Source organism: Orycteropus afer, unplaced genomic scaffold (assembly GCF_000298275.1).
Source record: "Orycteropus afer afer isolate SDZICR_OR568_19922 unplaced genomic scaffold, OryAfe1.0 scaffold00021, whole genome shotgun sequence".
NCBI classification, from domain to species: Eukaryota; Metazoa; Chordata; class Mammalia; order Tubulidentata; family Orycteropodidae; genus Orycteropus; species Orycteropus afer.
Window position 1 is genome coordinate 10,157,052 of NW_006921608.1, and position 12,940 is coordinate 10,169,991.

Consider the following 12,940-nt stretch of genomic DNA (forward strand, 5'->3'; position numbering starts at 1 on the left):
CAATGGAAATTCAGTAATTTGTGAGTATAGATATAGAATACTTTGTGTTTTGTGGAGCCATTATACTTAAAGCTTTCAGACCAGGATAAACTGTTATCCTCACTAAAACAGACTAGGAAGAAAGACATGGCCAGATCCACTTCTGAAAAAAATTGAGCACTGAAAATCTTATGAATAGCAGGGAAACATTGTCTCATAGAGTACTGGAGGATTTGCCCCTCATATTGGAAGGCACTCAAAATAGGGCTGGGGAAGAACTGCCTCTTCAAAATAGAAACCAAAATAATAAACTCACTGCCATTGATTTGATTCCGACTCATAGCGATTCCTCCTTGGGTTTCCGAAGCAGTATCTCTGTGGAAGTAGATTGCCTAGTCATCCTTCCAAGGAGTGGCTGGTGAGTTTGAACCTTCAGCCTTCTGGTTAGCAGTCTAATGCCTGAGGCATTATGCCACTAGAGCTCTCCCTCAAAGTAGAATCGACCTTAATGATGTGGATGGAGTAAAGTTTTCAGAACCTTCGTTTGCTGATGTGGTACAATTCAGAATGAGAAGAAATAGCTGCAAACATCCATTAATAATTAAAATGTGGAATGTACGAGGTGGGAATCTAGGAAAATGAAACAGAATGCATAAAGATCAATATCCTAAGCATTAGTGAGCTGACATGGACTAGTATTGGCCATTTTGAATGGGACGATCATGTGGTCTACTACGCTGGGAGTAACAAAGAGAAATGGCAGTGCATTCATTGTCAAAAAGAACATTTCATGATCTGTCTTGAAGTGTAATGCTGTCAGTGATAGGATAATGCCCATATTGCCTACAAGGAAAATCAGTTACTACTACTACTATCAAATTAATGCATCAACCACTAAAGCCAAAGGTGAAGAAGCAGAAGATTTTTAAAGTTCTGCACTCTCAAATTGACCAAACATGTAATCATAAGGTGCACTGATAATTACTGGTGATTGGAATGCAAAAGTTGGAGTCCAAGAAGTAGCATGAGGAGTGGGCAAATACAGCCTTGGTAACAGAAATAAAACCAGAGATCACATGATAAAATTTTGCAAGACTAATGACTTATTCATTTCAGATACCTTTTTCCAACAGCATAAATGGCAACTATACTACGTGGACCTTGCTTGATGGAATACACAGGAATCAAATTGACTATATCTGTGGAAAGAGGTGATGGTGAAGCTCAATATTATCAGTCAGAAAAATGCCAGAAACTGACTGTGGAACAGATCATCAGTTGTTCCTATGCAAGTTCAAGTTGAAGAAAATTAAAACAAGTCCACAGGAGTCAAAATACGACCTTGATTATGTCCCACCTGAATTTAGAGATCATTTGAAGAATAGATTTGTTGCATTGAGCACCAGTGACCAAAGACCAGACGAGCTATGGGATGATACTATGAATATCATATATGAAGAATTCAAAAGGTCATTGGGAAGACAAGAAAGGAAGAAAAGACTAAAATGGATGTCAGAAGAGACTCTGAAACTGCTCTTGAATGAAGCATAGTTAAAGCAAGTGGAAGAAATGATGAAGTAAAAGAGTTGAGTAGAAGATTTCAGGGGGCAGCTCAAGAGGACAAAGTAAAGTATTATGATAAAATGTACAAGGGCCTGGAGTTAGAAAACCAAAAGGGAAAAACACGCTTGTCATTTTTCAAGCTGAAAAAAGGGAAGGAAAAATTCAAGCCTCATGTTGTGATATTGAAAGATTCTGTGGGCAAAATATTGAATGAAGCAGGAAGTATCAAAAGAAGATAGAAGGAATACACAGAATCACTGTACAAAAAATAACTGGTTGACATTACCCATTCCAGGAGTAGCATATGATCAAGAACTGATGATAATGAAGGAAGAAGTCCAAGTTGCACTGAAGGAAAAGGCTCCAGGAATCATGGAATAGCCATTGAGATGTTTCAAGAAATGGATGCAACACTGGAGACTCTCACTTGCTTATGCCAAGAAATTTGGAAGACAGCTACCTGGCCAACCAACTAGAAGAGATCCATATTTGTGCCCATTTCAAAGAGACATGATCCAACAGAAAGTAGAAATTATCAAACAATATCATTAATACCACACCCAAGTAAAATTTTGCTGAAGATAATTCAAAAACAGTTGCAGTAGTATGTTGTCAGGGACTGCCATAATTTCAAGCCAGATTCAGAAGAGGCCATGGAGCAAGAGGTATCATTGCTGATGACAGATGGGTCTTGACTGAAAGCAAAGAATGCCAGAAAGATTTTTTTTTTTTTAATTTTATTTACTGTGCCACACCATTTAACTGTGTGGGTCATGACAATTATGGATCACATTGTGAAGAATGGGAATTCTGTAACTCTTAATTGTACTTACAAAAAACCTATGCGTAGACCAAGAGGCAGTCGTTTGAACAGAACAAGGGGATACTGCATGGTTTAAAATCAGGAAAAGTATGTCAGGGTTGGATCCTTTCACCATACTAATTCAGTCTGTATGCTGAGCAAATAATCCAAGAAGCTGGACTATATGAAGAGGAATGTGCCATTGGGATTAGAGGAACACTCATTAATAACATGCAGTATGGAGATGACACAGCCTTGCTTGTTGAAAGTGAACAGAATGAAACACTGATTGATGAAGATTAAAGACTGCAGCCTTCAGTATGGATTACACCTCAACATAAAGAAAACAAAAATCCTCACAACTAGACCAATAAGCAACATGATAAATGGAGAAAAGATTGAAGCCGTCAAGGATTTCATTTTACTTGGATCAATCAATGCCTGTGGAAGCAGCAGTCAGGAAATCAAATGACGTATTGTGTTCAGCAAATCTGCTGCAAAAGACCTCTTTAAAATATTTAAGAGCAAAGATGTCACTTTGAAAACTAAAGTGTGCCTGACCCAAGCCATGGTATTTTCAATCCCTGTATATGCATCTGAGAGCTGGACAGTGAATAAGAAGACCTTAGAAGAATTGATGCATTTGAATTGTGGTATTGGCAAAGAATATTGAATGTATCATGAACTGCCAGAAGAATGTCTTGGAGAAAGTATAGTTGTAATAATGTTCCTTGGCAGTGAGAACGGCCAGACTGTCTCTTGTACTTTTGTCATGTTGTCAGAAGGGACTGTCTCTGGAGAAGGATGTCATGCTAGGTGAAGTAGAGGGTCAGCGAAAGAAGGGAGACCCTCAGTAAGATGGATTGGCATAGAGCTGCAACTGTGGGCTCCAGCATTGGCCGCGATCGTGGGATGACACAGGATGGGGCAGTGCTTTGTTCTGTTGCACATGGGGTCGCTGTGAGGCAGAAATGACTCCACAGCACCTAGCAACAAGACGTAAATATTTAGTTAATGTGCATGAAACCTTTAGGTTAGCAGAAAGTGCAAGAAGTCATCCTTTAAACCAAGACTATTACCATTGTGAATAAGAAAAAATAAAGCTGCAAATATTCAGTCAGGTTTTGGTACATCCTACCAGTTTTTGAAACGAAGCAATCCATTTGCCATGTGGAGTTGGTGAATAGCAGGTATGCCGAGGACAGGAGTCTTTGAAATGAAGCAATCTGTTTGCCGTGTGGAGTTGGTGAATAGCAGGTATACCAAGGACAGGAGCAGAATGGCAGAATGGATTGTTACATGGTGATGGCTTATTAAATACAGTGAGTTCTCAGTGCCTTAAATGTACACATTCAAACATGTATGCAGTATTTTTGCTTTGGTTTAACTAACTTACTACTCTTTGTAGTTGAGTTAGGCATTTTGTTAAACTTTACCTTGTAAGTAAACTCTATGTAGATAGGCCAGTAGTGTAAATGAGATGTCTACTGGAATGTTTACATTTCAATGAAACGAAGCACCTTTAAAAATCTTCTAAATAAACATGGCAGTTAACATGAAACACAGATCAGTCTTGACTGCCTATTAAGAGTATTTTAAGGATGTCTATCAGAAGATCTATAACCAGCCTTGTTTTATGTAGTTAAGGTTATTGAAGATTCTGAGAAAAATGAATTTTGTCTACTGTTATGCCATTATAAAGCACATTTACTTATTGCCAGTTGATTCTTAAAAATGCTGTGAAAAGGCAGGACAGGAAAATCGGTGGCTCTTTCATGAATGAAGAAAATGAAGCATCTAATATATAATATAGCCAGGATCCAAACTGGTCTCTGATTGCTATTGATAAATTTTTTGGAAGAAATGTAATTTCCAAAACTAAACATAATTTGTGAAGGGTGCCGTTGTCCCTCAGACTTACTTATACCAAAAGAAGTTATGGTGATTTTTATTAAAATGTTACTCTAAATACCAGAAGTCAGGTAGAGTATAATCCTGTTTGTTCATGATGTATTTAGAGAAAATGTTTGAATATGCTTAAGCTGATCTCTTTTCTTGATTTTCTTTAAATGAAATTTCAAATCTACCATTTCTAATAGTTCAACGAGATATAGTTGGTTATAGCAAACCTGGTGTTGAGTTGTAATTGCCCATTCTTACCCCTCTACAGGGATTATTATTTACAAGTAATAAAATTTACTTTTCCCCTCAAGGTTCTTACTCCCATAGCCAGAAACCTAGATTAACTATCCTTTTCAGCTGAGATACATCCCTATTTCTGCCCCCCCCCCCCATACACACTGCCAATAAAAAACACTTAGAATAAGGAGAAGAAAGGGCAGGACTTGGGGACCACCAAGAGATGGGATAGAAACTACTGAGGGAAGCAATTCTGTTCTAAAAAGTTTTCCATGTATTCTGAAGTTTAGAATGATGTCTCTTGTCTCGGAGAGTTTGACTCGGGTATTATCATTCCATTTAGGCCAGATATAGGCCAGCAGCCTGCAGGTCTGATTGCAAAGCACTGATGGTGATGTTTCCATCATCTTTCTGTGGCTGCTGGCTGTGCCATCCGTTTACGTTAGTCCATAATGGATTTTTAGGGCCTGCTTGCTTGTTGGTTCTGACTCCCTCACTGGGGCTCAGTTGCCTCATGTAGGACTTACCATCCTACAGAGCAGTGGTCCATCCCTGTAGCATATTGAAAAGTTGATTCTGAGGACCTACACCCTTGCTTGCTATCAGAATGGTTTATTTGGAATAGTAGTGCTCTAGCAAGGCACTTGCTTGAAAAAGTTGGGAGTTAAGATTCATCGCTCACCAGTCATTGTTCTGCTACCATATGACATGTGCTAAGCTGGATACAGGAATGTCAAGACTACTGTGACATAGATGCTCTCATGAGGAACTCGGTGGGCTAGAGAAAACTCAGGTACAACATGTGTTCACAGTGTGGTCAGTGATCAGTGTTAGAATGAGGTACAAATAAAGTGTTTTAGGGAATGACTAGTGCCACCTGAGAGATTCAGCAAAGGTCTTGCAGAGGAGGTGACATTTAAGCAGCATTTTCAAGGTTAACTTGACCTTGACCAAGCTGCAGAGGCATTCCCAACATTTGAAGCATGAAGCTGAAATCCTGAAAGGTACGGTATCTTTGAGGAACAATGAGTAGTTCAGAATCGCTGCTATGTAGGGGGGGAGGAGTAGAGGCAGGATGGAGTAAAGCTGTGGAGGGACCTAGGCCACTTGCCAAGAAGGTAAGATTTTCTGCAGTCACCGTGAAGCCAGCAAAGTCCTTAGGGAAGTGACACTATGAAATTAGTGGGACTTTGTTTTGTTGTTTAAGATGGCAAACACTGTCAGCATCATAGAAGTCAGTTATGAGGCTGGTAGAATTGTTAAAATAAGGCACTCTGAGCATCTCAATTGAAGCAATGGTAGCGAGGACAGAAGCATTTGGGACAAGTGCAGTTGTAGTTTATAGCTCACTGTAGTGAGGAGAAAAAAGGGAGAGTTAGGGAGAGCTCCCAGGTTGCCTTGTCTCTGTCTCCTGTTACAGGGTGGGTGGTGGTGGTGTCATTCATGGAGGTATGGGGACTGCAGAGGAGGCACAGCTTTGGGAGGAGATGGCGAATTCACTTTTGAGACATTCAGATAGTAAGCTTTTGCAGTAGGTCTAGAGATAAGAGAATTACACATTTAGAGGAACAGTGCCCCAGAGGATGCAGTAGCTTAGGCTGAAGATGGAACACAATTTGAAAAAAGGACCAAGACAGAATCTGGGGCAGGGAGTGCTTGGTGGTATGAGGGAGACAGAGAGAGTAGTCATTGAAATGGGAGAAGGAAGAGTACGAAGTAGTGATCCATGAACCAAGGGAGAGGAGTGGTTCCAGATCAGCCATACCAAAACCAAACCACACTCGCTGCCGTTGAGTCGGTTGCAACTCATAGCGGCCCCTCCTTGGATTTCTGAGGCAGTATCTCTACGGAAGTAGATTGGCCAACCTTCCTTCCAAGGAGTGGCTGATGGGTTTGAACAGTCAAACTTCTGGTTAGCAGTCAAATGCCTTAGATACTAGGCTACCAGAGCTCCCAGATCAGGCCATAAGCAGGATTAAATATATAAATGTTAAACATTTAAATGTTAATTGAACACTTAAGGTGAATTTAAATGTTCAGATGTTTGAAGAGAAGATAGATTGGTTAAATACATGGGCATTGATTTGGCAGATGGAAGCGTGATAGCCATTAGTGAAAATGAATCATGTGCCAGGAAATAATTCACTTTACTGTCAGTAGGATTGAAAGAGAGATTTGGATGGTTGTTAGGGGACGAGAAAGAATAGCATCCATTGTGTGTAGCCTACCTTTAAATAGGAGAGAAGGGCACTTCCCCTCAGATAGGGGGAAGGGAGAGGTGAGAGTGGTGCTTTTATTAGTAAATCTAGAAGTAAAAATACTCTGGAAGCTTGGGCCAGAGAGGAGCTCTGATGGTGCAGTGGTTAAAGCATTTGGCTGCTAACCAAAATGTCGGAGGTGGTTTCAAACCCACCACCAACTCTGTAGGAGAAAGATGAGGCAGTATGCTTCCCTAAAGATTTACAGCCTTGGAAAGCCTGTGGGGCAGTTCTACTCTGTCCTGTAGCATTGCTGTGAGTTGGAATTGACTTGATGGCAGTGGGTTGGGTTGGGTTAGGTTGGGTCAGAGAGCTTTCATTTTCTTGATGAGTAGTGATGAGTTAGGGGCACAGTAATCACAGTGCTGTTTTGAGCACTTACATCTGGCTCTGTGCCATATACTTTATATGTTTCCTCATTTAACTCCCCTTCCCCAAAGGATATATATTATTACATTCATCGTAGGGGTGAAGAAATGGGTTCAGAGAAATTACATATCCTGTCTGAAGGCATATGCTTCCTAAGAATTGGACCTAGGTTTGGGGCTCACTTGGTCTGATTATGTCATCTTTAATTTTTAACTGGGAGATCAAGAAAGGGGTTTGAAGGATAAGTGGTAAGATGTGATGCAGCTCCCTGGAAGAAAGTATCTATGATTTTCAGATACTTGGAATGAGGGAGAGAGAGAAATGGCTAATTTGAAGAATTTCAAATTTGTCTATTCCTCTCTTTCCCTCTCCCCCACTTCCCCTCCAAGAGAAATGACTTGAAAATAGGGCTGACTGGGTATGGGTTAAAGTTGTTGTTATGTGCCATGGAGTCGGACCCGACTCATAGCGACCCCTCCTTGGGTTTCTGAGGCAGTATCATTGTGGAAGTAGAATGCCCAACCTTCATTCCAAAGAGTGGCTGGTGGGTGTAAACCACAGCCTTCTGGTTAGCAGCCAAGTGCCTTAGGCACTATGCTACCAGAGCTCCTATGAGTTAAAGAGAAGATCAAAATTAGTATGCTTTCTGTACAGCTCTGAGGCATAACCTATTGTGTCATAATAATATAAATCTTGGCAGATTTCACAAGCATTAGTTGAGGATTATAACCTATCTGACCAAACATGATTGGAATTTGGCAGGAAACCAGAAAGACACTGTTAGTTTAGCATCCCTGGAGCCAGAATTTGAGAAAGCATGTTATATAGACCAGTATCATATAAACTGGGAGCTCTGGTAGCATAGTGGCTAAGGCACTTGACTGCTAACCATAAGGCTGGCGGTTCAAATCCACCAGCCAGTCCTCGGAAGGAAGATGGGGCAATCTACTTCCATAGTGATACTGCCTCGGAAACCCAAGGAGGGGTCCCTATGAGTTGGGTCCGACTCGGCGGCACGTAACAACATCATCATATAAACCAGTAGCAAAAAATACAACCTAAACTCTGTAATTGGCAAGTTTTGCTTTGAGGTTTCTGGGTTATTTTCATGTCTCTGATCATATTGGTCTCATATTAAAAAACATTGTCAATGATAACTTTATTTTTTTTTTAATATTTATCGTCCAACTTTTCTATAATTTAATTGGATTCCGATGTATTGCCTGTGCATCGCCTTAAAACTATATGAACTTTTAACGTTAGAAACAAAACCTAGGCATTTGTTTCAACAGCTTGGAAGTGTCTGCAGGAAGGGGGTCATCTGTTTTGGCATCTGACTTGCTCCTCTTCAACTCCTTACTCTAGTTTTTTTTTGTTTATTTGCTTCATTCATTCAGCACATTTATTGAGCTCCTACTATGTGTTAGACACTAAATGCTAGGATTGCAATGAACAGGACAAAACTTATAATTAAGGGAGATAGACTATAAACAAGATCATGTTGTCAGAAGGGACCATTCCCCGGAGAAAGATACCATGCTTGGTAGAGAGTCAGCAAAAAAGAGGAAGGCCTTCAACGAAATGGATTGACACAGTGGCGGCAGTGATGGGCTCAGTTATCACAAGGATTGTGAGGCTGCTGCAGGACCGGACAGTGTTTCATTCTGTTGTACATAGGGTCGCTGTGAGTCAGAACCGACTCAGTGGCACCCAATAACAGCAACGTAATATGTCAGTTCATGACAAGTGTTATGAATGGAAAAGGAAAGCAAAGAAGCTAGCGTATGAAGAGTGGAGGCTTTATAGATAGTAATGTCAGAGCAGATCTTTTCAAGCACAGATGTTAATGAGGAGGGAGTACATCACTCGGGACAGGGTAACACAGAGAGATGGGACAGCAGACAGCAGTCCTGGTGTGGGATTAAGGAGGACATGGTCCAGGAACAGAAAAAAGGCCAGTCTGATTGGAGGAGAGTGAGTTGAGAGAGGGAGCCAAAGCCCTGTTGTGGAGGGCCACATTAGGATAGCAGTACTGACTTTGGATAGCCGTGGTTTTATTTGTTCACATAATTCATAGAGATTTGATGCAGTGATTAAAGTGACTGTGTCCAAAATTATAAGTTTGTAAATTTTCTATTTATACCATTGCATTATTTTATAGGATGGAACAAAATTCATCTGTATTGGGGCTCTGTATTCTGAGCTTTTGGCTGTCAGCAGTAAAGGAGAACTTTATCAGTGGAAGTGGAGTGAATCTGAGCCTTACAGAAATGCACAGGTATTTTATGATATTAAATCGCATTGAATAGCTCTATATATCAGCACACAGATAGTAATCATTTTTCTTATGCTTTCAAAGAATCCTTCATTACATCATCCACGAGCAACATTCTTGGGGTTAATTAACGAAAAGATAGTCCTTCTGTCTGCAAATAGCATCAGAGCAACGGTAGCTACAGAAAATAACAAGGTATGGAAACACTTTGCATTCATGAACATTTCATGCTGCTTTTCTTTTTTCTTCCTTGTCCTGTTTCCTCCTTTTTATTTGTATCTTTCTTACTAGATCCAAGAAACAAAATTTCTCAGGCTTCAGTAGAATAATTCAGTGTATCATTTGAAAGAAAAAATTTTGGTAAGAATGTGCACAACAGAACATAGAGCTGCACTTGCTCCCTGCGTGGCACAGCGACACTCACTGTCTTCCAGTTGTGCAGCCGTTCTTGCTACTCTTTCTCAAATTATTTTACCACCATTAACATAAACTCAGTGTTCCCTAAACAAAAACTTCTCTTTCCTCGGGCCGCTTACCCTTGGTAACCACTAGTGATCTTTGGTTTTTATGTATTTACTTACTTCATGTAAGTGAGATCATACACTATGTATATTTTTGTGACGGATTTCCCTGAGCATAATGTTTTCGAGGTTCATCCATGTTGTAGCATATTGTTGTTATGTGCCGTCATATATTAGGACTTTATTTCTCTTTATGGCTGAATCATATCCCGTTTTATGTATTAATTACATTTTGGTTTTCCATTCATCTGTTAGGAGCTCTGGTAGCATAGTGGCTAAAGCACTTGACTGCTAACCAGAAGGCCGGCGGTTCAAACCCACCAGCCACTCCTCAGAAGGAAGGTTGGGCAATCCTACTTCCGTAGTGATACTGCCTCGGAAACCCAAGGAAGGGGTCGTTATGAGTCGGGGCCGACTCCACGGCACATAACAACAACAACAACATTCATCTGTTAGTTGCATTTTTGTTTGTTTGTTTTTGTTGTTTTAATCAGCAAACTTAATTCTGTACTATAATTCAACTTTTTGAAACATTTTCTACTTAAGGGAAGGAAAAATTATTCAAGCTAAGTGCTGAGAGTGGAGGAGGTAGTGAGAAGCTATAAAGTAGAGATTGAGAAAGTAAATTATACCTCAAATTATCAGTTTGTTTTAGAGACATTAGATTCTTTCGGAAATTGTTGGCACGTGTGTTACTCTCAATTAGTGCCTTGGAGATAGATTAGGCTTAGGTTTTAGGCATTCATTTCAATAGCTGATATTTTTGATTTGTATGTGTGAAGAAAGTATTTTAGTGTTTAGTCTTATTAAGAATCTTTTGTGAATTACTAATTTTTCTAGCCTATAACTGCAAACATGTTAGCATTTCAGTCTAGATAATAAATGTTTACCTTGCCCTAGTTTTGACCATAGTCCTTTTGTGAAGATTACTTGTTTCTATTTAAATTTCTAATATTTTATTTTTAGGTTGCCACCTGGGTGGATGAAACTTTAAGTTCTGTGGCTTCTAAACTAGAGCACACTGCACAGACTTACTCAGAACTGCAAGGAGAACGGATTGTTTCTTTACACTGCTGTGCCCTTTACACCTGTGCTCAATTAGAGAACAATTTATATTGGTGGTGAGTATGGAGGGGGAGGAAATTCTTATTAGTCGATGCTTTTGTGCTTAGATAGATGCTTTCTGTAGTGGAATACCAACAGGAGAGGATCAATCAAAAGAAAATGCTTTAGAGAGAGGAAATTTCTTTGGCGTAAAATACAAAAAATCAAAAAATTAACTAAAAGTTCATAAAAGTAATTCTAAGTATCCATTATATATATATGATACATTTTGTATTAACTAATTATATTAGTATAATTAAGAAATTTTAGAAAAGTGTAAAGTAGAAATAAAAATTACCTATAGTCCCACAACCCAAAGACAGCTACTATTAACATTTGGACGTCTTTCCAATTTATTTTTTCTGTACATGAACACGTACTTTACTTTTACATAATTGTAGGTATAGGCAATAGGGCATTTTTTCCTGCTTTTTTTTAAAGTCAGTATTACTTAAGATATTTTAAAGATTATGAAAGTATTTTGTTATATGACTATGACTTAGTTCATTATAATTACTGTTAGAAGATAACTTTAAATTTATTCTCTTACATTTATTCTCTATTGTAATTTTTAAGGAGTAATCAGTAAATTTTCATGGCAGAAATAATAGATGAGGGAATCTGATAATGGAATATAATATGTGGAAGTAAAACTGTCAATACTTGTATTTCCTATAATTAATTCTATAAGTTTAATAAAAATGCTCTGGTAGCATAGTGGCTAAGACACTTGACTGCTACCCAGAAGGCTGGCGGTTCAAACCCACCAGCCACTCCTCGGAAGGAAGATGGGGCAATCTACTTCCGTAGTGATACTGCCTCAGAAACCCAAGGGGGGGTCGCTATGAGTCGGGTCCGACTTGACGGCACATAACAACAACAATAAAAATGCACTCTGTTATTTATTAAACCTATGAGCAAGGTACAGTAAAGAATAAACTGCAAAGGCTAGTGTGATTCTGAATAAAAAATTGTACCAGAAATGCTTAAATGATAATATGTGTAATTTCAGTTTATTTAAAGGGCTTTTTGGCTGCTTATTTGACTAATTTATATATTTTTTTTTCAGGGGTGTAGTCCCTTTTAGTCAAAGGAAGAAAATGTTAGAGAAAGCTAGAGCAAAAAATAAAAAGCCCAAATCTAGTGCTGGTATCTCCTCAATGCCAAATATCACCGTTGGTACCCAGGTAAGTGATGAGAATTAAGCCTATCCTAAGGGATGTTGTTTCTCTTCCAAATCTGTTTCTTCCCCTATAAGCAGTTTTATAGATGAGCATCATTTGAGGAACACGTTCCCAGTCACATCTAAGTGGCACATCATTCTTTCTTCATTCAGTAATTAACACTGTGTAGATTCTAGCTCAATGTCAGTACCTGCCTATAGGGTAGCATTCCCAGATTTACCTGACTGTAAGAATCACTTGGTGCTTTTAAAACATGAGTCTGGAGCTCCTCTGCCTGAGTGTTTGTGATAGGGCCCAGGGATCATTATTTTTAATAAGCAGCACTGGTGGTGCTGTTTTTTTGGCTCAGAGGTGGTTTTAGGATCTTACAGAGTTTTTATGGAATGTGATTTTCTAATACCGTGTTGATTCTTATAGTGTGGTCCAAGGACTCCCGCTGGCTTCTTGAGACCCTCCCAGGGAGTCGGCAGAGTCTTTCCTTTTCCAATTACGTATCTGTGTGGGACCAGATCTCTCTCTCACGTCAGTCAGTTACCATCACAGCAGATTGAACGTAGACAAAGACATGAGAACCCAGCTGTGTTCTGTTAAGCAGCCATTGAAATTAACAACGTCCCCTTTTCTTATGTAATTAAAAAATACATACATATTTTTTTTTTTGTTAAAATTGTTACATGTTACTGTGGGTTTATTATTGTTATTTTAAATTTATAAGTAGACATTTAAAAATTTTCTTGGTTTCAGTT

The 12,940-nt window shown here is 39.2% G+C and overlaps 1 protein-coding gene across 1 annotated transcript in view; it reads left to right on the forward strand.

Moving 5' to 3' along the window:
* Nucleotides 1-12,940, forward strand: part of UBR5 (ubiquitin protein ligase E3 component n-recognin 5) — a 186,528-nt gene that overhangs the window by 94,320 nt on the left and 79,268 nt on the right. Inside the window, exons 10-13 of the mRNA XM_042783640.1 lie at nt 9,272-9,388; nt 9,470-9,580; nt 10,873-11,027; nt 12,080-12,197. Of these exons, the coding sequence (XP_042639574.1) occupies nt 9,272-9,388; nt 9,470-9,580; nt 10,873-11,027; nt 12,080-12,197 (501 nt within the window). The remainder of the gene's footprint in view (nt 1-9,271; nt 9,389-9,469; nt 9,581-10,872; nt 11,028-12,079; nt 12,198-12,940) is intronic.